The sequence below is a fragment of the Anser anser genome (assembly GCF_964211835.1).
Source record: "Anser anser genome assembly, chromosome: 5".
Taxonomy (NCBI): Eukaryota; Metazoa; Chordata; class Aves; order Anseriformes; family Anatidae; genus Anser; species Anser anser.
In genome coordinates this window covers 18,238,144-18,265,727 of record NC_139725.1, presented here as the reverse complement: position 1 = coordinate 18,265,727, position 27,584 = coordinate 18,238,144, and the positions used below count along the sequence as shown (strand labels likewise).

Here is a 27,584-nt window from a genome sequence, read left to right as displayed (position 1 = left end):
TATACCGCTGTGGAAGATCCAGATGCTGTGTGGCACAAGAAAAAGATGTGCACATTGGGAATCCAATACTAGGGCTTGTAAAAATCTACAGTTTATGTAACAGTGGTAGATAGTAATGGAAAAAAATCACTCGGAACAACAATATGCTGGTATCCCATCACTGGAGCTACTAATTCTGTATGTCAGAAAGAAGAACTGACTACAGGAAAACGTCACAGTTTTTGCTCAAGTCTCAGCAGAATCAGTCCCACGTTGCACTTTAGAGCAAAGGAGGCAGTTAAGTTGTTTATTAATGACAGTGGAAACAAAATAAAAGTGATAAAGCAAACAGATACTTCTTTAAATATAAAGTTTCTAGTCATCTAGTGTTCTGTCAGGCTCTTTTTTTTTTTTTGGATTCATGCATAGTTGCAAAAACCCATAGAGGATTTAGGGAGACATGATACTTCAACATAAGTTGTCACCTATGACAAAGTCTGAACAGCAAACATCATATAAAGAAAAACTCAGAACTTATTTACAAATTCATAATTTGTAGTCATTGAGAAATTTCTTTGTTATCGAGGGGCAGATTACGCATTTACACTACATTCCAAAAAGGCATTATTCAGAGTCACTTAGCATAAAATTAAGCTGAAAGACAGATTGTCCAAAAATAAGGCCAGTTTCATTCCAAATTTATGCATCTGATAACCAGAATTTTCTGGTACTTATATGTTAATAAAAAGAGCATAAGAGCACCTGATCTAACCCAAATGGGATACATTGACCAACCTGCAAATTTCATTCCTAGCAGAAATTATCAACAGTAGAAACTCATGAGAAAGGACGATAGTACACACCTTTTTTGCCATCTTGTCTATTGCTAATTTTAAATGTTTGTATAAAAACAAATCCCCACACCGCATTTGTAATATGATCATAAATAGGCAATAGTTTAAAACTGTAAGATATGATTACCTCAGACTATCAAGCTGTTTTGCACTTTGGAAAGAAGTGAACAAAACCTAAACATCTTTCTCTTCCTCTCCCTCCCTCCTTTCCCCCCCACTTCCAAGCCAGGGAAAAAAAAAAAAATTATATTCTGATGAATATTAGAGCTGGCACCAACATTCATGCTAGTTGCCCTGATGTGCAACAGAAAGTTCATTTACAATAGTCAGAAATATTCTTATGCACTAGTCCCAAAGAGTTCAGCTTCTGAAAACAGTTTTGAAGCAAACAAAATCCCATCAGGTATGATGTGGGCAGCGTCCAGAAGGTGCGGGAATGTCCAACACTCTACGTCGATCTTCATATTCATCAGTATCTGTGGAATCTTCATCTTCATCCACTGCATATTCATTATGATTTGTTTCCTAATACAAAACATACACATACTTAATCAAAATTTTGTATTCCAGCTGCTTATAAAGAAGCACTAACAATTCTCTAGAAAAATTGAAAGTCTGTATCACTGCATCAGTTACCTGAGGCAGATACCGTACCCCGTGTCTCAAAACCAGTTCCCTAAGCTTACAATAATAATTAGCAATAAAGATAATTTTGCCAAAGTACTTGACCTTTAACTCAATAAATATCCACTAGCCTTAATTATTCCATGTATACAACTATGTATACAATGCCACAAGGTACCACAATTCAGCACCTTAGTTGTACCAATTTCCTTGGCAGCTTATCTAGACTTTTAATACAGGTAGTTAAAAAAAAAAAAGAGGGTCATTACTACCTTTTAAAACTAGGAGGTAGAGTAAAAGATATAAAAACAAATGACTTTCACAGTCATCTGACTGGAAGGTTACAACTCACAAGTGTAAGCTTGAGTTAGAGGTGACATTTTCCATTACAAGCACGACCTCTGCTGGCATTTACTGTTAGAGCTACTACTGAGTTTCTCAAATCCCTTGGAAAAACAGGGAAAAGTGTGAAGGTAGATGCTTACTCCTAAGAAAGACTCAGTGCTTGCACAAAGTCTAAGTTCTATCTGAATTAGACACTAAATAAGGGCTATGCTAGTGATAAAATAAAGAAATCTTCTCTAAATGTGCCAAAACAAACAGAAAAGTTAAAGATCACCTCCTACAATCTCCAAACTATAATTATATTACAATTAACAGTAAGCTAAATATCTTATTGATTTCATTAAGTGACTTAATGAAATGCACTTCAGTGTGAACTAGTGACCATCAAAAGGACCAACACCTTTTTAAAATTGTCATTAACTTAAACTTCTGTTTTTGAAGAAAGTGGATAGACCGTTATGGCTAAAACATACCATAGTGTGGTGATACCAAGAAGGAATATTTAAAAGAACTAAGAAATCCAAACAGCTAACTCAATGCCATGTTTCTAGGTACAATTTAAGAAATAAGGCAACTCCTTAAAACAAAATGAACAAACAAACCTCAACATTTCTGCAGTCTGCATAATCAGATATACCTCTGAAATATGCCCTGAACAGACATAACCATACAAACATATATATTTCTGTGCATCCTGGGGAGCGCTGGAGCTCAGACACAGGACAACAGAATGGTCAAGTTCTACCTCTGTTAAGAACCTACAGGGTGACAGATCTCACCTGATAAGACACAGCTTGACCTTAATACCAGACAGAGTTGAGGACCCAAGAAGGAAGACCCATAGCCACTTAGGACTTCTTGTGAAAGCTAGGGCCTAGGATTTTGAATTAAATTGGTAGCATTACATGCCAAAGCAACAAGGATATATGGCTTTACTGACGTAGAAACTGCCTGAAAAGACTGCTACGGTTTCCAGACTGATGTAGGCTTAACTATGGTATGTTTTATACAGAATTAAAAATCCCAATACTGTTCAGTACTGTGAATTTTGCAACAGAAGTGTGTTTTTTTTAATCAATAAACATTCCAGAAGCTGAAAAGAATTTATATAATGGGAAGTTGCCAAAGTCTCAGACCAAGTGATTTAGTTTTTGTTGAAGTGAATCTGAAAGAGTCGATTCTCAAGAAAAGAACTGAAACTGGAGTTTAAACACACAGTTGCACTCTCCTATTAAAATTAATCCAAGTGTTCAATGAAAACAGAAGGTGAGACACAAAATCCAGGATAAGCACAAATGCATCTCTACTTACCATTCGTGCTGTAGACACCTTGAATGTTGGACACACCATATGAAATCTGGGAATTGTAACATTAAAGAATTTGTCCTTGTAGTAGAGGCAGTGGAAGGTGTAATACCCCTCCATATATCCAGATGTCGTGGAAAAAGTGGTGCAGCTAGTATATTCATAGACTCTCCCTGGACTGATTATTGGAAACTCCCCTGTTGGTAAAATACCAGATCACAATAAGTAAGGACTAAAGTATAACCACAATTTAGCAGTATGCTGAGCTCTATAACATTCAGGCAGATCATTTTAGATTCCTGTGGACACAAATGATTCTCAGTAACTAGTATTAAAAAAAACTGTTTGAAGAAAATTTAACTATCAGGCTGTTCAAACTTCCCTTGTAAAACAACTTTAAGACAAAACAGATGGATACATATTCCTTCCTTTCAAGCAATGAAATTATGTTTATACAAACCACACAACTGCCACACTCTCATCGTAAGGATTGACTGATAGTGTAACTTTCATAACATGTATGCTAAACACGTTCATAAAAGCAACCTTTTACTTACCAACTACTCCAGGACCCTGAACTTCTTCTACATCACCTTTGGCATTTGTTATTCTCCAGTATCGACTGTCCAGCTGACAAGCCTTCTCAGGAAGAGCATCTTTGGACATTTCAATTCTAGAAGCCAAATAGCATACTTAATGGTTATGTAACTACTTTCATACATTTTAAGAAATGCTTGGTAGTCTTGGGCTCTCTCTCAAAATAGACTGGGGGAAAAAAAACACACCACAGTGAAGTATACTGAATCAATCGCCAAGATATACCTGCATGCCTCTATTCACTGTAGTTATTTATCCCTTTCTAAGTCACAGGAGTTACTTAGAACTTCTTCCCCCCACCCATTACTGTACTTCACCAATTACCAACTTGACAGGCACTTTATGTAGCTGGCCAGGTAATATTTTAATGATTTTTTTTTATTAGAAAGTACTGCATGCTGTGCACATTCAGATACTTCCTATTCATTTTAGTAACTTTATGAATGCTGTGCATAAATTTGCAACAGTTGATGATCTGAACACTACGTACCTCTTTCCTGTGTTTTAAGAGTCACGCAGTTATTCTCACCTGATTCTGTAAGTGAAGAAATAGTGCGGTGGATGTACAGAACTGAGTTCAGGTAGAAAAGACGTGGACACAGAAACAGTAATGTCTCCTGTGGTAGCAACACATTCTTTATCATGGACATACCTACAAAAAGGAAAACATTAAACCTAAAAATAGCTCTGAACATTCAGTACAGAAAACTGAAGATGTAAAGTGATTAGTTAATCACTAAGAAGAGCACTGTGAGGCTAGACTTAAAAATAATTCGTAATTTGGCAGTTAAACAAAGGATGTATGCAGAATCTTCAGTATATATTCTTCCCAAACTCATACAGCTACAGCTCTCTGTAACTGCATTAATGCTTGTATTAAGCTAGCTGTATAATTTGATCTGAAGTCAATGAAAACCCACTTGTTTAATAAAGATGCATCTTTATGCTATTTAAAAACCAAAAACCTAACAACTCCTACAGCAAAGAAATTTTCAGATCAGGAACTTGTGTTCTGTAACACCAGGGTTTGACTGAAATAAGGCTCCTATATTTAGAAGGAATTATACATGTGTGAATATTCAAACACCGGAACAAGTCCTGTTTATTTACTTATTCTGCACTGTGTTACTTTAGAGACCAGTTCACTGGAACAACTGATTTTTTAATAGCTAAGAACAGTCCTGCAGCTGCAGTGCGTGCATAGCAGACAGAATAAATGATATGGTACTAGCTATGCTTCAGATCAACTGTATCACAAGATTCCAGTTCTGATAACACAAAGTTACAACCTCTGAAGCTTCTGGTGTTAAAAAAAAAAGTTTTTTTTAAGCATTCTGTTTTAAAGCTGTATCTGAAATACCTCATGCACTTCCTCTTCTCTCCACCATTAGCTTTTGTATGACAAACGCATAACTACTTCAAAAGAGGTCCGCATTCTAAACGAGCCATCAACATATTGCAATGAAGTTATAAATCCCAGACACAATACCTGAAAATCTGATCTCTGATGATAGGATAACCACCAGTTACAACCTTGTTTACGTAGGATGTAAACCATTCCAAGTAAGATGTACCTAGATGTCAAAGAAGAGAAGTGTTCATAAGGACAGGCAAATTTACCACTAAGTACATTACAATAAATATTCAAAGGAAACAGTTTAAAACTTTGAATACTTCTACAATAAATTCTCAGACTTTTAGATGATTCAGTCAATATTCCAGCTCATTCAACCAACAAAGATCATTTGTAGAAACCAACCTAGAATGAAGATTACATACTCCAGAAATGCCAGAGCAATCAAAGAAGCTCTTAGCTAAGTATATCACATTATAATCACAGCCTTCAAATGCTGGTGCCTGTCATCATGTTTTCCTTATCAAGACTGTTCTGCTATGGTTTGGAAAGACGACTAGTACAGTGGCCTATTCTATTTGTGTAGCTATTTCCAGCTAGTCTACCTACAAGGAGCACACACGCCTGCTGATGGACTTACTTAATTTTGAAATACAAGTTTCCATATGAATAATTTTTAAGAAACCTGCTAACAAGTTGCAGAATTTTCCTCTCCTTGAGAATGGGGATGAGGCATAGACAGAGATATGCTCTGCACTCCTCCTACAAACCCAGAAGAAATAAGGCTGTATGTCATTCAAAAGAAGGTAGAATTTTCTTAAACATACAGCCATTGTCTGAGGAAAGCTTTTCATACACCTACAGCCATTATTTAGGAACAGCTTGAGTTCTAAGCAGACAGTCAAGCTGTCACATTTAACTCTTAAAGAGGGGAGTTTCATACACGTGATACTGGCTTTCTGGAAAACAATTTCTCAGCCACAGATCTTCTCAGCATTGTAATAAAGAGTTCAACAGAAAAGTACACAGAGTTCTTCAAATATTTGTCAATATTACTCATAAAGAACATCTTGAAGCTAACTGAAATACTGTGAAACTATTATCCTAACCTTCACTGACATGTTATCAAGTACTATCACTCCTGTTAGATTACATGTACTTACCACTTCTTACTTTGTGCGAGAGCTACGTGTACTGTCCTTTGATCTTTTGGAAGTCTAAGCAATTCCAAGCTTATTATCCTCCTTTCTACCACTAATCCACAAAATGCAAACCTTGTATAAAGTAACTCCAAATGGAGAAAATGGACCAATTTACTCTGCAACGTTCAAAAAAACTAGATAAATGCTGTATGTAAAGCTTCCCCTCCACCCTGCAATATGCCAAGATTAACCCTTTCAACCAAGTGCAATACATTTAAGTACGATGTCAGACCAGCTCACCACTGAGGCAACGCCATAAAAGCAGCAAGCTCGAGGTAACAATATGAATACACCAGAGTAACTTTAAAGTATTACATCATCCTCAGGTGGAAAGAAGCAAGTAACCAGCTATTACTCTTGAGTTTTTGCTGTAACTTCCCTCTGATGATCCTAAAGCACATAGTGCATTCTAAAATATGACCTTCGTAAAACAGATGACAAACTTTTTACTTCACGTTGAAATCAGTTCTTAAATCCAGTAAGTACATAGAAAGGTTTCCTATAATTAGAGTGGCTAAGAGTTTAACTACCTTCAACCTAAACCAGCAGTGGTATAGCATTGTCTAATGTAGTTTCCCACTGTTGCTATCAGTACATATATCTGAAGAAATATACAATGCTAACATGAATTTTGGCACCAGTTAGAACACATTTGTCTAAATTAATTCTTTTGACTCAGTGGGAAAGCATAGTCACTGTTACCAGGTTTCAGGGAATTAAAATGAAGAATCATTTCAGCCAATGTACTTATCAGACAGATGATCATAATGGACTACTACATAACCAAATGACACAGAAAATTAGCCAAATCAAAATTCAGAAAGGCTTTCTTCTGTAGCTATGGTTATAATTATTTAGATTTCATGAAGGGACACAAAATATTTTGAACTTCTAACATGGTAGCAAAAACTACTAGGAAAAAAACTGCCTATCTGGATGTATAACTACTTACGTCATTCCCATGATGGCTAATTTAAAGCTTTTGCTCATCTTGTTAGACAGGTTAATACACTGAGTAATTCATATACAAGACACAAGGAAGGACAAGCTTTAATAAAGAAAACTTGCATCTCATTTCAAATAACCACTGATGTTTTAAATCAGGTTAGCGTCTTATAAGTATTACAGAAAATTTAGAACACTTGCTCTGTACAAGTCAGCTGCACTGTACAGTTTGATTTGATCTGTCAAACACTGACATGTATTTTCTAAACACAATTAAAACATTCTGCAAAATTCTTTATTTTGTAAAGTGTTACCTGTAATGAACATATCAATAGCAGATGGGTTGCGAGCCATTTGGTCCTAAAACGGAAAGTAAGTTATGGATATAATAGAAGTAAAGCATTAGACTTCAAAGGTTAAAATTCAACATCTGAAATGTAACACAGGGAATGCTTTCCCTACATTCACTAAACCAATTATCTGGCTTCTTAATACACCATTATATTCCCAGCCAGATATTCAAATGTATAATATAAAACAAATTCCTGTCCCTGTGAGTACTCAGCTGATAATTAAATGTACAGCTTGAACATTCCATTAAGGTTAATCAGATTTAATGCATCGCTTAAGAAACACAGCAAATAAAAATATATTGACTTCAAACAGAAGCAGAGTAAAGCTAAGGTTGAAGGAGACCTCTGGAGATGATCAGTCCAAACCCTCCACTCAAGACGGGACCAGCTAGAGCAGGTTACCCAGGACCATGTCCAGCTGGGTTCTGTCTCCAAGAACAGAGACCATGCAACCTCTATAAAGAACCTGTTCCAGTGTTCAGCCACACTCACAGCTCTTTCCCTATGTTCAGATCAGGTTTCTTCTGTTTCAATTTGTGCTTACTGGCTCTTCTTCTATAATTGGGCAGGCATCACTGAGAAAAGTCTAGCTTTGACTTCTTTATGCCCTGCTATCAAGTATTCATAAACATTGATGAGATTCCCCTGAGCCTTCTCTTCTCCAGACTCAACAATTCCATATCCTGTACTACCACGTTCCCCCCTTGAAACAAGCAGGACTGTTCAGAGATGACCCAAAATTTAAGTAGCATTTCAAATTTGAGACCATTATCCAAAATGTTTAAATACTCAGCATAATACAACGGGAGAGCTCAACACCCTCCAAGTGATCCCTTATCACGACATTTCCTGGAAATCTCAGTGCTACATGCTTTAAAAATAAACAGCTAGAAAGTACATAGCAGGAAGAAGATATCCTCCCCACCCACCAACTTTTTTTTTTTTTTTTTTTTTATAAATAGAAGAAACACCCTTCACTTCCCCTTCTTTTTTGTTTGGAAGAGGCTTCAGGAGGTGGTTAAAGAGTGGGAGAAGGCTAAAATCTTTTTAGCCTCACTAGCAACAATACAACTATCTTAAAATTCTACAGCTATAAGAATTATGAAAAACCACACGGATAATTAAGTTCTACAAAAGAAAATTTGGTTTATGACCAATTTGTTCTGTCACTAGAAAGTAAGGTTTGCTTAAAACCCAGAGGATACCCTTCAGTAAGTTCACATTTATCATATCTGGGTGAAGAGATTCACATAGATGCTTATCTTCCAAAGAAAAGCTTTTCTTTCTTAAAGTAACAAGAAAAAGATTATATACCTGCCATAGCTGTCAACAAATTTAACTAGTATCTTCCAATAATGATGAAAAGATGAATGCCATCCACTGTCATGAACCTATGGAAATTGCTATAGCCATTAACTACTTCATGTAAATTTCTTTCATCTAATCAGCACTCCATTTGTGGACTTCGGTGAAACCTGATGGCAACTCAAGGACAAAGAACTGAAACTAGCATGCTGTCTTAATACAATACTTATGCTATGTAAAGTATTTCAGGTGTCAGATAACATGCAATGGGGTACCATCAGTTATTAGAAAAGTACATTCACAAGTATAAACATATCCTCCTTACTGGACATTGATAGAAGATCTCGTATTTATTTCGTCCTTCCACACTCTCCAGGGCCATGTACTGACTCAGGCCAGTGTGAATGCAAAACGTAAGTGGAAGGCATTGTTTCAGACCTAGCCTCTGTTGAAAACCTCCAGCAGCTGTGTCAATATCCAACAGGTCTTCAGAGCGGTAGTGGTTTGACAGCGCCATACTTCCCATCAAACTTGAAACAAGAAAAAAAAAAGATAAACAGAAGGTACTACTCAGAATGCAGCGACAGCTTCAGAAATCTTTTCTAAGTATTAACTCTATCAATGCTCTAGATGCATATTAGAGCTAGATGAAGTCCAACTGGAATATTTAGGAGCCAAGCCAAGTTTTAGTTCACAGCACCAGCCTTCATAAAGGAAGGCTTGGTAGCTCTCAAACACTTCCTTGTACATTCTGTGCATCCTAAAGCGCCCTTTTAAACTGTTGGAGATTCTCATTGTCTACAATTATTTCAAAAAAGGTGGAGGCTTTCTGTTAACAGCTGACACAGTTTTCTATAGTAGCATAATGTAACAATAGCCAATGCAGCCTGTATCTCAAGTTTTGATAGCACTGAAAATTAACTTCCACAAAGCATCCATGGTTTTTCTATTAGAGTAACAAGCCGCTATAGTAACAGTCATTGATCAAAACCACAATGATCTAGGTGCTTTATACTTTGGAGAAAATGTTGAGAAGTAAAGAAGGAAAACATCTACTGCATCAGAGAGATTAAAATCTCAGTACAAAAACTTAGGCAGACAGATACAAGCAAAGTTGTACAAGGAAAGAATGAGACAATATTCATCAGCATGACATGACAAGACTATCAAGTGTCCTTCTAATTCTTCCGTCTTGCTTTTTGTAAACATCTCTTCAAAAGATGGGATTTTTTGGTGGTTGTTTTTGACAATAAGAAAGTGACTCTGAAGACCATAGGAGCCTCTCTGCTTATGAAAAGAATACACACATTTGGGAAAAAAAGCTGTACTAATCTGAAAAGCGTAACATATCAGGAATGAAGGTGAGCATCAGAAACTGAACTTAACACTGATATGAGTGACAGGTGAGATAAACGCTAGGGCAAAAATAAAAAAGCAACCTACATTCAACCTAACAGAGGGGCAGAAAACAGAAGAATGGGGTAACATGACTTAAGTATTCACTTACAAGGGCACACACTACAGCAGTGTGCTTAGCAAGAGGAGAAGACTACATTTGTCAAAGCCAAAGAAAAACACGCTGCAAAGAAGTTTTTGTGAATGACAGGAAAGATTCAGTAGACTTCAGATGTAGCCTGGGTTTTGGCAAGGTCTCAGCCTTCAGAGAAAACTTTGCAGAGTAAAAATCAAAGTGAACAATTTAAAACAGACCTTAAATAAGTAAAGGATTTATACAGAACTCCTGTCTAATTTCAGTCCATCTTACTAGCTTTTTGACTTCTGTATTTAAGAAGTCACATTTTCTAGTTTTTATTTTATTAAAACCAGACTTTTTGTTTGAAAAAAACATTTTATCTTCTTTGGAGGCCTTTCTAGAAGAGATGTCTAGCCAGGTCAACATAAAAATTTCTCAAGATTCAATCTCCCATCATATACATATGCTAAGTATCAACAAACTATGAGATGAGTATCTGACAATACTTTGCTAAGAATTACACTTTAATACCTCCTTAATTCAGGTTACTTTACAGACTGAACTTAAAACTAAGCAAAATACAAGAATTTGACACATTTTAAACAGGCTAATGGCATGAGGTTAATGAAAGCAGTAGTTACAACAATAAATACATTACACATAAACATGTCTTTATATAACCGACATGGGACTTTGAAACATTTGGAAGGACATCAAAAGAAGCCCATGAAATATTCTTCTTATGAACCAGCAGGACACATGAAAAAGTTTACACACGAATGTGCTATATATACACTATGTATCTGGAAAAAGGCCTGAAGTAATAGAGTTCATAGCTTTTGCAATTGTAAGAATACAACAGATTTTGCAACAACAGCTTTCTCATCCTTTTTTTTTTTTTTTTGGCAGAATTTGGCTGACATTCTCTCAAAGCTCTGAAAGATGAGATATTTTGCCTATGGTACATTAATGCAAGATGTTTGTCAAAATCGTAAGAAAGTTTAAATTCTAACGCAATGTCAATGATAGCACAGGAATTGCATTGGAATTAGCACATGAAAGCTCCTAGAACCAGAAACAAACAAAACAGCCAGCATCCATCCCAAAATCCAGAGACTTTAGCTTCTCCTTAGGGTTGCTGCTAGATCCAAGTAACTAGAACTCAAAGAGATCTGACTGATTGTGCAATTCAAACTAGACTGGGCCACTGTTAACAGCACAGTATTCTTGACAGATCAATTAAGAAAATACTCCTAGGGTCAGAGTAAGACTGATCAGTCCTCCAATAAACTGTCTTTCAGTAACGTCACCCGATAGCATAGCGTGGACTAAAAAGTAATCTGTAAAGGTACATGCGAGAGTAGCTGAGCTTCCTGACTTTATAAACCATATATGAATTTATTTTTCTCCCTTCCCCCAAAGAGGCTGAGAGCCACAACCTTCTCTTCCCCAACCAAATACACAAACCTGTAGTTTACATCTCCCCACCCATACTCCCTTCTAAGTTGCCTTTAACTGATGTTTGCAGATGCAAACTCTTGCGGACGCTATACTTTTACTGGCGTTATGAAAGCAGTGACTCAAAGCACAAGCTGCCACACGTCAGCGTGATCTAATGCTTGGGCAACAGGTTCCATTCCTCTCATTTTTCCTTATGTATTCTTGCTAAAATCTAAGCACAGATACATGAAGTACCTAACAGTGACAACATGCAAGATGCATCCACGTCTAGTCCCAGTGTCCTCCTCCATTTTTGGCCTAACATGCCCATCCCATCAACTCTCTGCAGACTTCAACTACCTAGAGCTGAACTTTGCAGTATTCACCTCCCACAACAAAGTGAAGAGCTATGGGGCTGCGTAGTAAGCGTGTCCCAAAGGTAACACCAGGCCTTCCACTTGTAGCGTGGCAGCCTTTCTTGCTCTGGGTCTCAAGTGTCAGAACTAACTGCTCCACCAGGGAGGTTTGTCAACCTGGGTGTAGGCTCATGCTCTCCATTTGAGGGTACAGCAATAGATCACAGCGCACTGGCAGTTATTCAGAGCAAAAGGCATGCCCGAAGGTGCATGTCCCCTGCAACAGCCCTTCCACAGGCACGTTACTCATCGCAGTATCACAGAATCATCTAGGTTGGAAGAGACCTCCAATATCACCAAGTCCAAGCAGTAGGAAGAGGTGCAGAGCTATACACAAGCTGCAGAGCTGCATGTTGATCACTTCCAAGCTGATTAAGTGCAATAACTGTACTTTGCATAAACCAACACTTTCTGAATCATATTAGGGTTGATAAAAATTATTAGAAAGTCATCCACTGATCAACGATAATATATTTGCTGTTAGTAACTACCACTTTTACCACTACCACTAGTAACTACTCTACCAGGCAACAGAAGGAAGCACTTTCAAAACGGAAAGAGCTCTCTCATTTAAAGCCTACAGAACTAGGGCACCTACCTCTCCTCTAAAAAAAAAAAAGTCTCTCCTAGAAAAAGAAAGAACTGGAAGTCATTCTTATGGTTGCATAAAGCTGTTTCCCATATTCCTTCCACGCTTATTAGAGGAATTAGAGGAAGCTGTGCCTGCTTTACCTGCGAAGGCTTTGGTAGAGCAACATGAAAGCACTGCCCACTACAGACTCTGCAATGATTTGCCCTAGTTTACCATCTTTTGCTAACACTTGTGGCACTTTGTCAAATGCTGGGCTGGTAAAACTTTTTCTAGTTGGAAGATACAAGTTCACATCTAGTCATTTGCCTTCTAAACTTGATGTAAAATGAGTTTTTAATTGCTGATACCACTTGAAATTATAAAATCTTCTGCTTAGAAAACTTAATATGCAAAACTGACATTGTGATTCTACTGATGACCGCCTGATTTGAAAGTTATTCCCTAAGCATTTGGAAAAAAAAGTTATTAAATCATGAAGCCTTCAGTGTCAAGAGGCTAATTTACATAGGTAACATGAAGCAAAACTTACAGTGGTATGTTGTCTAACAGTTTGAAATTTTAGTTACTACAAAAAAAATTAAAGGCACTCAGTAGGAGAGAAGACTGAAGTGTAAGAATAATTAGATCAATTAAGAATCTACACCACATTTGCAGTTACTTCTGAGAGTAGAACATAACCAATTCTAGAAGTGTCACTAGAAGCAGTCACTCAGTTATAATATATTTAATGTTTCATCTGTCCTGATTAGCAGACTTTTTTTTTTTGTTTTTTAGTAAACAGACCAAGAAATACAGCAGGAATTAATGACTTGATATGTAGTTTTTGTTCCTTACCCGGGAACAACTAGCTTCTGTCCATTGTGAATACGAAATGAACATCGGTAGTCGTCAGGGAGTTTGCAGCCTATCTGTGCTTCCACAGCATCTAGATCTTCCTCCCGCACACTCTCTGTGTACAAAAAGAAACAGAGCATGAAGAGGCAGTTTTGGAGGGGGAAATAAAGAAGGGCTGTTCCTAAGAAACGCTCAAATTTAATGCTGCTTCACTACTCTGCCCACAGTATCTATATGCTGCTGCTGACAAAGATGAATACTAGGATTTGCGTTAAGACCTTTTTCTTTAAAATTTTATTTCATATCATTTTGTTAGAGCTGCGTAGCTAGCAATAAGGAGAAACTACGTACACTCTAGACATAACAGCATGTTTTCAGTTGCCAAGGAGAATTTGAAGTAGCCCCAACATTACTAATTTTTTTTTAATGTTATTACAAAAGCAAATACAGGAATATATTTCAAAGTATTTTGCCACTTGTAATTCAGAGGAAGCGAGCTGACAGAAATACAAAAGCAAGGAAAATTCAGTTTAACTTAGGGACACAGTTGTCAACGAGCATGATCTCAAGAATCTTCCACTGATTCAAGTCATGCAAATGGCCAGAATCACTAAAAATCAACTTGTTTCAAATACAAAGCGTGGAATTTATAAATGCCTTGATCAAATGAACATAGGCATCAATATTGGGTAATTACTGTATGCCAGGTGTTATACAATGAATACTACACACATTTGAAAGGAAGCTGATTACTTTAACTAATTACTTAATACAGCACACCGATCTCTGTCCAGTGAAATCTCAACAGGCCTGACTTAATCATAAAGTATTTATGAAGTGAAATGAACCTTTCCCCCACAATGTTGTAATTAGCTGACAGAGTCCCAGTTACAACTTTTAGGCAATATTGATGTGACTTTCATCATTCTGAGGGTTGTTTCTTTCAGTTTCCAATCGGACCACCAACAAAAAAAAATTGGCTACAGCCACCATCCATCTAAAATTTGAAGCAATAAATACATTGAGTAAATTGAGGGGATTTTCATATCAATTATCAACAGAAAGGGGTGGGGAGTAACTATTCTTATACCTCCACACACAATTCAGAGGGATTTCTATGTCCTCCTTTCTACCAAACATCAAGTGGATGCCCTGTGCGGTCTGGTCTAATCAAGGTTTTCTGGCTGATTTTTTTAAAAAACATTTTTCATATTTATTATCAGTTTAATTTATAAGGTATGAGTTAAATATCCAGTGAAACACGGTGCTGTTCTAATGGTATTATGAAGGTTTGAGTCTTAGAAGAGCTCCTGCTAAAACTTTCCATCACAATAGAAGCGTAGAAATGGAAAATTTCACGTTTTTTTTTGTCTTTTGGTAGACAAAGAGAAGCTTCACTGCACCAAATACCTTGGGAGGTATTTGAAAGTAAAACCATGGAAAGATCTGCTCATTTCAACACCTCCAACACAGATAATTTCCATCTTATTAATATTTGACTGACAATTCACTGATTCCATATACCTGAGTGCTCTGTTTTCAATAGAGCAGAATGCAAGTTACAGAAATCAAGGCATGGATATCTTCATGAAACACTATGGCCTGTGTAACACAAGACTTTAGGCTACACATAACACTTATGGTTTTTTCCTAAAATGGTATTACTTCAGTAATACTCAGAAGTAACCCCAAAAAATCAGAACAAAAACCAGCATGTATTAAATTCTAATCACACTGTTATTCACAAATAATTAGAAAAAAAGTAACAATCCAGCAAGTCAAAAAATGTGCAAGACTTACATAGGAAATAGAACATTGTCTATAGGTTTTTCTTAATTTCACAGACCACAGTATTAGGCAAAGACATTTGATTTAATTGCACGCAGATGACTGAAGATGAAAATGCAAGACCTATTTATCCTTATACCAGAAAAGCCCAAACTTGCTTTATGTCTTAATGTATACGATTTATGAATCTGAACACCAGAATTACTTCAAGTATTAAGACACAAACTTAACCTGGATATGTAATTTTAAAAATACAAATCCTTGTTCAGCCACTAATTTACCTTTGTTAGAGGAACACAGTAAGACCTACAGAAGAGGAAAAAACCTCTCCCTTTTTGTTTGGCTTTAGTTTAAAAGTGACTGTTTAAAAGTGTCAATGTGCTTTCGTTAGGTCTTCAGAAAATCTCATGCATAAAAATCACACCAACAAGCCCCAGGTCCTTGAAATACTGGGACTAGTAAAAATTAAAAATAAAAAAAAATCAGTCCCAGCAACCATAGACAAAAGCAGCAAAAGTATTTTCATTTGTTCACTAGAAAAAAAAATAATTGTTTTCTTAAAAGAAATCTTTAGAGATTCTATGGATCACTAGTAACTGACCAAGTACTATTCATGTGACTATTTATTTACTGCAGGGGAAGGGAGAGCATGTCTCCTTGACTTCCAGGGCTCCAGTAACCAATGCACAGGCCTAAGATGAAAACAGTACAAAACCTAATAAGAGACAATGTAGCATTAGCCAATCAACTAAAGGAAGTAGGTCTTATACCATACCTTTCAAAGAACCAATCATCCGAGGACACCGCTGTCCCAAGTATTTCTCTAGGTCATCCCAGGCTTTTTTCAATGTAGCGTAATACTGGATATATCTTCCTAGATCAGAGTAGGTGCTGATGAAGATAGCTTTCCAGCTCTGATTTCGCTGACTTTTTTCTGCTCTAAACAGACATGAAGTAAGAAAGGTTAAACACCAGTCTAAAAATCTTGACTTCTAAACCCAATATGTTAATATTTGTTATTTGACAAAACAGGTGTGCATAATACTATGCCAAGAACATTTCTCAGTCACAGGAAGCTCCACCAACTTAATTAATTCTGGCACCTTTGAACAGAAGTAGAAAAGATTCTGGATACATAGTATCTGGGGAAAATTTAGATAAAATATTTCCATTAAGGAAGAGTGCTGTCTGTTATTAAGTCTTAGGGAACTGGTAAAATAGCTATATCAGATCACATTTCACACATATACAGGGAAGGCCTTTAAAAATCTAATTTTTTAATGACCACATTAGTCATTAATTCCTTTATTTACCCAATAAGAAAGATCAAGGAGCAAAACGGTTAATGGAGAACCCGGTACACCAATCTGGAAAGTCAGTTTCTTAAAGAATCACTGCATATTCAATTCTCCTCACAGGCACAACAGCAGGATACTGGAAGGTAAGCTGCCAATACAGTGCTGATATCTGACAAACGATGCTTGCCTCCAAAAGCGTAGCGGCTTTTGCATTGTTGTGTAAGGACATATTCCAACTCTTCAGAGTCCAATAAGCATGTTCAATCTAAAATATGTAATACAGTTCAATACACCCGAATAATAATTACACACTTGAGAAGTCTTCACATCAGCTTTAACATTTCTTTAGCTCTAATAATAAAAGAAGAAACTTGTTTCTTGAGGATGAGTTGAGGAGAAAAAAAAAAAGACATCAAATGCAATCTGGAAAGTTATATAAACTAATGACAAAACCAAAGAGTTAAAAGAGGAAAAACCCAAAGTGAATCACGTCTCAGCAGATGAGAGAAGTTTCAGTATATATATACTCTCCAAAAGTTATTTGTAGAAATCTCCTTCAGCCTTGATTACTCACTTTTCTTGGTTGAAGGGAGGCCAGCACCTCAGAAACCAACACAAGAGTCTGTTCTGCTTAGTGGAGTCCTAACCCCCTGAACTCCCCCACATACACAAACCATGTTCCTCTTCTCTAGCATCAGGTACTCAGCTTGAACTTTCCACTTCCTTATCTTGCTTCCCCTGCCCCCCTCACCAGATTTTCCTTTCTAGTTTGGATTCTGCTAAGAATATCACTTAGGATTTTTACGCAGAGATTTCAAGGCAGAACTTTTACATCTTCTTGCATTATATCTTCACAAGCTGTATATAATTAGAACATTCACTGTATGTTTACATATGCTGATGTCTTGCATCTGGGGAGAAATAACCCCATATACCCAGTTCACAGTGGGTGCCAACAGGCTTAGAGGCAGTTTTGCCAAGAAGGACCTGGAGGTCTTGGTGGACAGCAAGCTAATGATGAGCCAGCAATGCATGCTCACAGCAAAAAAAGCCAACAGATCCTCAACTGCAATAGGAAAACATTGCCAGCAGGTCAAGGGAGGTGATTCTTCCTTTCTGAATGTCACTGGTGAGGCTGTATCTGGAGTATTGTGTTCAGTTCTGAGCTCTATAGTACAAGAGTGATATGGACATACTGCACAAGGCCTCAAAGACAATTATGAGATTGGATCAATCTTTCACTTTAGGAGAGTTTAAGAGAGCTGGAACTCTTCTGCCTGGAGAAGACAAGGCTCAGGGGCACCTCATAAATGTGTACAAATACCTGACAGGAGGGAGTAAAGATGGAGCCAGGCTCTTCTCAGTAGTGTGCACTGACAGGAGGATAGGCAATCAGCACAAATTAAAACCCAGGAAATTCCAACTGTGTGCAAAGAAACACTCTTACTGTGACAGTGGTGTGAGACAGTGCCCACAGCCTCCATCTGTGGAGATCTTCAAGACCGTACTAGACACGATCCTGAGCTGCCTGCCGCTGGTGACCCTTCCTGAGCACGGGAGTTGGGCTAGATGATCCCAAAAGGTACCTTCCAAACTCAACTGTTCCATGGTTCCAGTCATAGCAGCCATTGCCACAGACATCCAGCTGTACCCCCATAATTACAGTACTCAGAATATTACTTTCCTCCATGGAATATTTGGTGCCTGATAGTCAGACTGTAGCTTCTCCTTCAGCCTAGGGATTAACAGGGCACCTCTTTGCTAACAATCCATAAAACTTTCATAACACTCCTACATTCATGTAACTTTTATAGGAAATTAACTTTTTTGATACCTCAAACCTTTGATCATTTTGAAGCTAGTAAATGGCAAATACCAATTCTATCTGAGAGTTACTGGAAGTAATGTGGACATAGACAGCACAATAACGTAAGTCTTATTTTTATAGAGAGAAAAGGCTTAATACAATCACACTTACTCTGAAATAAGCCAGTATTTCTTGCAGTGTCTTTTCCACAATGGATCATGGCTTGAGAGCTGATTTAATCTCCGACTTAAATAGCAGCAACTATAAATATAAAATCATTAAATTTGATTGCAAAAGAGCAGTGAAATAAACAGAGAAATACTAATACATTGTAACTTATGTTCTCATGAAATTAACATCAAAGTTAGTCAACTGTCCTTTTCAGAGTTGTTCTTATAAAGGTTAAGAGTCTCCATTACAGCTGTGTAAGTCGTGAACTACTTTTCTAATTGAACTACATCCTTCAAGAACTTCAAGAATTGTCAACAATTAAGTCATTTTGTAAAGTGGGTCATCCTGCACATCTCTTCCATCACAAACCTTATCTGAAAGATTTGGGCGTGACTCCATGCCACCAGACGTACGTTTTCCAGTAGGCTAGTTATTATGATTTAAATTGCTTCCTTACCTGAATCTCCAGACTCTACCTGATCTTTTTCACTGTTGCCATACTACTGAAAGCTGAATCAATAAGCCTAAGAACTATACAGTTTAAGTAATACAAAGTTATTTTCCACTTTAAGTTATTTAAATAAACTTTATGACGGGAAACAAAAAAACTGCAAGTTCACTCTTATGAAGAGCATATATAAGTTCTTGCCACTGTTGCATTGCAGGTAACACTGCTGCTTCAGGAATTTCAAAGAATCATATACTGCACCATCCAGCATTATGGCAGAAGCAGTATTAAGAAAAACTGTAGGACGTGAGTTGGGAATTGGCTTCAGAATCATTTAAGTTGATCCTTGCTTGATGCAAGGAGATAGCAATAACTAACCCATATTCCCAATGCCTGGTAACTTGGTTTTTAAAAGCAGTAACAGAGCTACCATCAAACACACAAGCCTGTTCCCATTTTTACTTCTTACAATTTAAAAGCCTTTCTGGAATGTAAAACTGACAATAACAGCAAGGCATTCCAGTATATTTGTGTTGTTAAGAATGTGTGGCAAAACATCAGCAACATGCAGAGCAGTAATACAGGGAATTACTATGTTATTCAAAGATTCATAGAATTTAAAAGAAACAAGTGTCTCATTCAGTCTAACCTCAACACCAGACAATAAACCTTTTCCTCCTTCTGTATTTGAGCTGAATTGTCAGTTATACTTCGAAGAAACTTGCAAAAAGATACCACAAATACAGATGCAGTACCACCACTTCCTCTGGTAGCTTGTTCTAACAATTAATATATGTGTTTTAATGGCTGTGATTAACATCTAAATACCCTAAACGAGGTTACCAAACTTCAGCTTTCAGTTACTGACCTTTTTTTTTTTCCCCAGTGTAGCTCAGATATTGGTAAATTAGAAAGACCAACAGTGTAAATGGACATAGTTACATACTGAAATAAAGATACCTCCAAATCTTGTCTTTGATAAGCTAAGTAAGCCAGAGTCCAGGCCTAGAGAAAACATCTTGTGCTGAGACTACAGAATTTTTCATGCTTATCTGCCCGGTTCAGTGTTTTTTTCTTTTTTTTTTTTCTTCCCTTAATATCCATTATAAGCTGTTTAAACTATAACTATATTAGTATTTCAAAACTAACCTGAACAATGCAAAGCGATTCTTCCTTTGGATGCCCTGCCATTACCTTTCCACTCTCAAGAACACAAAGACATCAGTGCATTCATTTCTACCATCATAATCGTTTTACTAATGAGACACGCTGAATTGATTGTTAACACCCTTGGATCTTTTTATTCATTGCCTTCCATCAGCACGGTCTTGCACTTTTTTTTCCCCTCAGAATTACAGCTCACTTACTTGACTGGTCAGCTTGACCAGAACACAGACCTCTTGAAAGATTGCTGTGTTACCTCACCTCTCTTTGCAGCATTTGTAAATTTTAATGGCTTTACCTTTAGATAAGATGATATTCAACACCTGTTAATGGTTTGTACTTAGAATTTAATAGCAATCCCAACATAATCCCACTAGAAACACCATGTTGTTTCATGGCTGCTCATTAACAGCAAAATGTTGACATTTGGCCATGTAATAACTTCATTCACAACACAACGAATGTTTATTTGTAAATTAGAATATCCTGAAGTTAAATTCCTATCTGAAATCTATTATGTTGGTGCTTATCAACCAATCCTGTAATTGCTTGGAGAAAAGTCACTGTGGCATCAGAGAAACATGTCGTTTCAAACAGACTTTAATTGCATCTTCAATCAATTCTCATTAATTACATACATATTTTGTCCCATGTCAGCTTTTCCATTATTTAAGGACCACCACCAGGCTAACCAACCTGTGGAATACTAGAGAAACTGTAATGTTTGTGATAGAGCATGTACATGTCACTAAAGCAAACAGTAGCAAACTAAAGATTTCCTCAATTGCTGCTCTGAGTACCACGAAGAGCCAGTTATACAAAAATACCATTGTCACCTTTAGAGCTAAGAAACCTAACCAGTATTTAATGGTCCTTGCACAATCAAATCCATCTCATGTCAAATACATAACAAAAATAGGTACTGAGCCTAACTGCCTTTACTACACCATTATCAACTACTACTAAATCATCTACATTGACTGTACGTTTTCACTTTCGTTACGCTTAGCCTTTTTTACTGTCATCCTAATAGAAGTCTCTCTGATGCCTTCATCTTTCTTATTAACATTTTGGAAAAGAGAAACTACTTTGATAATATTCTATGTGATTCATACACATTCCTCCCCCAACTAAATACTGTGATTCCAATCACTGCCATTGCTTGTACTCTATTGCTAAGGTTTTAGCTAAAAACATGTTCTTATCTTCACTGTTTGACTCAATACTTTAGCCACCTAGCAGACCATCCAAGAGCAGCTTGCAACTTTCATTCATGCTTTTTTCTGCCTGAAAAGTCCTCCTGTTTAACTTTGTTCAGTTTGCCTCAGATTCCAACAAGAGCTCATTCAGCTATCTGAAAACACTTACTGGCAGCAAGACTGCCCTTTGTTCGCCCGCAGATACGCGGGACTTTCAGAGAAGTACTAATTTCATCAACTCAGTTACTGGTTCTAATGCGTAACTTAGAGACAAATAAAAGCGGCGTGGCGTGTGGGTGAGAAGAGCGAACATCCCCTTTTGCTTAAAAACAAAACAAAAAGGGCACAACGCTGCTCTTATAAGCGTGCAATTCGTTAGGATGCCTTCCACCGAGCGGTTTCTCCAGAACAAGCCGAATCCTTTTCCTGCCCAGCAGCGACAAGTGCTTCAGGAGCGCTCTGCCCCAGCCTCGCTTTCCCCGTCTGTCACATCCTCCTGACCCCGTTTGCGAGCGGAGCCGTGCACGGACTGAAAAGTTGTGCAACCGCGGCTCACCGGGAGGCTGCCGCCCCGCACACCGCCTCCGCCCGCCCCCCCCCGGGCTGCCCCCCCCGGCTCCCCCCGGCCGGCCCCCAGCTCCCGGCCGCGGGGGGGCGCCGCGCACCTGCCGGCCCGGAGCTGCCAGCGGCGGCCCGGGGGCGCCGGGGCCGCGGAGGGGAGCGGGCCCCGCCGCCGCCACCCCTCCGCCGGCCCGGCCTCGGCTCGCCCCGCGGCCCAGCGCCGAGCCCCGCGGTCCGGGGAACGCCTCCCGCGCCTCCCCCAGCCCCCCGCCGAGGCCGGGCCCGGCCCTCTTTTCCTCCCCCCTTAGCCCCCGGCGGCTCGTCTCGGCGCATCCCGCGCAGCCCGGTGCCCGTGCCGCACCTCATCAGGTCGCGGTAGTCGAGGAAGCTGAGGATGAGCAGCAGCGGGTCGGTGGGCAGCAGCTCCAGGCTCAGGGCCGCCGGCTCCATGTCCAGGGGCGCCGCCATCTTGCGAGACGTCCCAGCGGCGCCGCCGGGGCCGCCCCCGCCCGTCGCGCCGCGCCGCTCCGCTGTCGGGGGGGGGCGGCCCGCAGCGCCCCCTGCCGGCCGCTCCGCCGGGCTCCCCTCCTTCGGCCCTCCGAGAGGAGACGCGAGGGTGCTCTGCTCGGCTGGGCCACAGGAGTTGGCGTTAGGACAGCACTGACGAGACAAATACAAACCTACTTATATACTTGGTTCCTATAGGTTGGTTCTGTAGAATCCACTGGGACTGAAATTAGAAACATAACACAGTTACACATAACTGAGAAAGTAAACTTCCCGAGGTGAATCTCTTTCCACCAAAAAACATGTATTGCAGCTTAGAGGTGTACCAGCTACAAGGTTTAATCTTAATATTCAAAGGTGTTTGGGGCTGCACCCCAAACAGGATTATTGAAGTGACCCTTCACAAACCACTTTTAACGTGGACCACCTCAGATATCCAATTTACAGCAAGGCCTCACAAATCTTTATTTAACAACTACAGTAACCTGTCCTTAACCTATATACGGTTGGCCAAGTTTGATAAACTTTGCTTCTTACCTCTGTATCCAAATCTTGTGTCTTAATCTTGAATCTGTATCACAAGTTTATTCTTAAGTTTCCTCCACATTTTATCAAAAATAAATATATTTTCAGAGAAAGTGTATTTTCATTTCATTCTAATCCCTTTGAGAGAAACGTATTTTCTGGAATGTGCCGTCTGTTCGTGCTGGGACCTCTGGAACCCAAGCCCGTGGCTATGTCCTCTCATGGGCCTGTCCCCAGAGCCACACACCACAGAGCCACCAGCTTCCAGCCCTCTGCTGGCCCACACCACGCTTCAACGGGGCGTTTGTCAAACATCTCGTGTCAAAACAAGGATGTTGCAGGTGATACGTTTTGAGCTCAACAAGCAAAGTCTGTTTGCGCATCAAACGTAACTACTAGGTAGTAAAGCCACAAAAATAAATTTATGATGATGTGGTCCTATGAAACTAAGAATACCACAGAACTTCACAAGCGACAAATTAAGCTTCACAAGCATCCTCTGAGGTAGATAACTATTAAATAGACCACAACTGATATGGAAAAAATCAAACAATATGTGATAGCCACAAAAAAAAAGTAGAAACTAGTCTCACTACTCTCACTTTCCCTCACATGTAGTAAGTTAAATATGCTTATTGGAAAGAAGGAATTGTTTCTAATGGATGTTTTTACACTAATAATCCTTTTTTTCCCCTCTTCTTCTTCAGATAGCAGTATTGTGTTATTGAGACAGAGTGGACTGTCCTTGCAACATCACTCAAATAAGAACTAAAAAGGAAAAAGCTAATGGTTATATGACTGCATTTTTGCTAGTTGTTTGGGAGATTTTTGTCCTTTATAATTTGCACACTTGCAAATTTCCCCATAGAGAAGGAAACAAAATAGTAGAACTACACTTGAAATGTTACTAAAAAGCTATTACTTGTATTTCTGTTTGTTGGTCTTGGTTTTGTGGTCCAGCATGAAAATCTAACAATGCAGAGCTAAGAGACGCCACGTAATCCTTTATTTCTGTCAAGTTTTGCCAAAATGTAGATTCAAAGCTAGGTTAGTGGTGCTTCTAGCACTCCAAGACTTGCATAGTTCTAAGGCTTGCATTGTTTGTCAATTGCTACTTTTTTTTTTTTTTTTTTGCAAATAATGAAAATCTGCTGTTTAATTTTCTAACATTGCCTTGAGGGGAAAGACCGCTTTTCCTTTGCAACACTTTCTAATTTAATTCTGAAAACCTACTTGAACTCTTTCATGTTCTTTTTTTTTTTTTTCCTAGTTTTCTTTCCACAGCTGAATCCATCTTCTTCTGCTCTTATTGTGCTTTATTTGATCTGATGTAATTCTGTATAAGTTGATGTGAGTTGATTTCAATGTAATTCATGCATTTTGGGGAGGATATAGTCCCTCAAACAGACATGATAGGTGTTTCATAAAACTGTAGAAGTACATTCTGTATTTCTTTTGTTCTCAGATTGTATCTTGAACTTTCTCATTTGCTGTTTGTTCCTATTTAAATCCCTCTGTTATTAGTATAATGCTATGTCATGGTCTGAATTTTCCTTAACATTTTGAATGTCAACACAGAACATTAAATAACATTTGCCTGTCGGAGCAATATAAAACATCATGCAGTATGAAAAAATCAGAAAGCCAAGAGGAAAGTGAGCCAGACCCAAAAGTATCCATATGTCATATGCTTACTGTATGTTATCCCTTATTCCTAACATAAAAATTGTTATCTCGAACAATTAAAACACCTATGGAATTTTTGAAATACAAATTAAAATGAATCAATGGGTAAAAAGGAAGCCAAGTTATCAAGAACTGCTAAGAATGTAGAAACTGCAACAGAAGGAAGTAAAAAAATATAGAAATGTGTCCTCATGATTTTACTAAGGAAGCAGAAATGCATGACAATTTACCAAGTTATCAGATTTGATAATTACCTATTGCAGTAATTATTCAAAAAGGGAAAAAATCTAACGTCACCATTCAAAAATTAATAATTTTTTCTTAAATTTTCAGTATACCTGCACAAGATGGCCATTGAGCATGAAAATCTCCAAATCTTAGCAGCGCCACACAGTTGTTCAGAGTGGGAGAAATTATTGAGGAAATTAGGAGATTACAGAACGGGACAATCATCAAGCAAAGTATGTGCCAAGCTTGTAAGTTAGGGTCACAAAATCATCTGAATGATTTCTCAAGACGTGCAGCAGCAGTATATGCAAAGATGAGAAAATGCTGTGGAACTGCTGGTTTGGCAGAGAATGTCTGTTTCTGAAGCTGAGCATAGAAATATTCACCCCAAAATTAGCACTTAAAATTTTAGCATTGACATGTTTTACCCACAGCAAGCTTGGCATTGTCCATCAAATAGCTGACAGCTGCACAGGTAAGTTATCAAGGCATTTTTGCAGCTCAGCCTAGACAGAAAGATTCTTTTTCACGTTATTAATGCAGCCTAGTTTTTCTTCCATTATCACCAGTCTTCTAGCCTAAATGGCTAAATGTATCAGAAGTATTCCTCAGGCTGAAAATTTCTCAGATTCCTTTGCACATCTCATATTTAATCTTTGGAAGATGATGAGGATTTTAGCATACTTCATTTATTTTTACTTATTGAAAATCTAATGAAATGACACACTAGGGATCTTTACCGCCAGGTGCTGAGCATCCCTTGAAATTTACCTAATACACTAAGATTTCCATCTGGGGATGGACTACATTTCACAAGCTCAGTTTCTTAGTGCTCTAAATGGACAAATGGGCAAAATATGAAAGGGCAAAACTGACATTCTGGGGTAGCAAGCAGCTCAGGGAATTAGCAGTAAGAATCTGAGGTTTGATGATGCAGGATTGCTGGGGTGAACACAGAACGCTTTGGGGGGGGGGTGGATTTATTTTGTTTTGTTTTGTTTTATTTTATTTTATTTTATTTTATTTTATTTTATTTTTGATTTCATGATACAGTTTTGGATCTGATTTTACGAGATTCTGACCAAGAATGAAGCCACAGTCTGTCACCTACTTGTTTTTTTCTGGGATACCTATTTGTGAGGCCTTACTGTAAACTGGATCTCTGAGATAGTCCATGTTAAAAGTGGATTGGGAAGGGTCACTTCAATAATCCTATTTGGGGTGAAGCCCCAAACACCCTTGAATATGACACAAGAGGGGGAGCAGTGAATTGCAATGCAGGAGTTGTGTGCTCCATTTTATCTATTATAGTGAAATTAATAAACTCTGTTTTTAACCAAAACCATTTTATACATGCTACAACACAAAATATCTTTTAATTGTTGAAACTATAAATCTTTATTTAACAACTACAGTAACCTGACCTTAACCTATATACATTTGGCCAAGTTTGATAAACTTTGCTTCTTACCTCTATATCCAAATGAAAGGAATGTCAGAAGACGATAAGAAACCACAGGATGTAGGTGGGTCTATTATGCCATTAACACAGCACCCAGCTTCTGTATTGTTTATGACCTGATGTAGCACATGGTATGCCAAAACGGGGGCCTTGCAGCTAGGCTTACTCTGACTACATTCAATGCAATTAGGAATCTGAAGTTATAGTCATTTACTACACTGCCTCTTAAAACTTGCCACTGAGGATAAAAAGACCCATAGAAATTGGTACAGTTGTTATACTGTTATTATTGTTTTTGTTCTTTACTGTACAAAAGAGGGAATAAGGTCAGGGCTTCATAGGAACAATTAGGCAGTGACCTTTGCTTGGAAATCTGATAATCTAAAATTAGCCATGACCCAATGAGTGGCTGTAACAAACAGTATGGAAGGAATAAGGTAAGGGAAATTAAAAGTGGGAGCTGTGTGATCATGCAGACTCCAGTGAGTCACGCAAACATGAAGGTAGATCAGTAGTCCTTTGAAAGGTGGGGGATTTACATAGGAACTGATAAGCAAATCACTTTTTCAGGCTTTACAGGAGTCAATTTCAAATGAGATTTGAGAGAAGACAAGGTGGTAGCTAAAGGGATCAGAGCCAGAACTTCAGTGAAATGTGTACATGAATAAACTAAATATTACATATGAGCATGTTGGGCATTTTAATAACAAATGGGATTTCTGTCAGAATACAGCTTCAGGCTTTCTTCTGTCAGAATCACAGAATCACAGAATCGTCTAGGTTGGAAGAGACCTCCAAGATCATCTAGTCCAACCTCTGACCTAACACTAACAAGTCCTCCACTAAACCATATCACTAAGGGCTACATCTAAACATCTCTTAAAGACCTCCAGGGATGGTGACTCAACCACTTCCCTGGGCAGCCCGTTCCAATGCCTAACAACCCTTTCAGTAAAGAAGTTCTTCCTAACATCCAACCTAAACCTCCCCTGGCACAACTTTAGCCCATTCCCCCTCATCCTGTCACCAGGCACGTGGGAGAATAGACCAACCCCTACCTCGCTACAGCCTCCTTTGAGGTACCTATAGAGAGTGATAAGATTGTCCCGAGCCTCCTCTTC

General features: G+C 38.3%; 1 protein-coding gene across 1 annotated transcript; it reads right to left on the bottom strand.

Moving 5' to 3' along the window:
* Positions 1 to 272: 272 nt before the first annotated feature.
* On the bottom strand, positions 273 to 22,704 carry FBXO3 (F-box protein 3). The gene is made up of 11 exons (XM_083838457.1): positions 22,417 to 22,704; positions 18,684 to 18,773; positions 16,183 to 16,346; positions 13,620 to 13,734; positions 9,189 to 9,393; positions 7,520 to 7,565; positions 5,194 to 5,278; positions 4,234 to 4,356; positions 3,665 to 3,780; positions 3,114 to 3,304; positions 273 to 1,358 (listed from the first exon to the last, which is right to left on the bottom strand). The coding sequence occupies exons 1-11, from the start codon at positions 22,521 to 22,523 to the stop codon at positions 1,233 to 1,235; spliced, it is 1,368 nt and encodes a 455-aa protein (XP_083694583.1). The 5' UTR covers positions 22,524 to 22,704; the 3' UTR covers positions 273 to 1,232.
* Between the last annotated feature and the right edge of the window lie 4,880 nt (positions 22,705 to 27,584).

Coding starts and splice junctions, on each gene's coding strand:
- FBXO3 (XM_083838457.1), bottom strand. CDS start 22,523: ATGGCGGCGCCCCTGGACATGGAGCCGGCGGCCCTGAGCCTGGAGCTG. Junction 13,735..16,182: donor GATGATTGGTTCTTTGAAAG/GTATGGTATAAG, acceptor TTTTGTACACAG/AGAGTGTGCGGGAGGAAGAT. Junction 1,359..3,113: donor AGGTGTCTACAGCACGAATG/GTAAGTAGAGAT, acceptor GTTTTGTATTAG/GAAACAAATCATAATGAATA.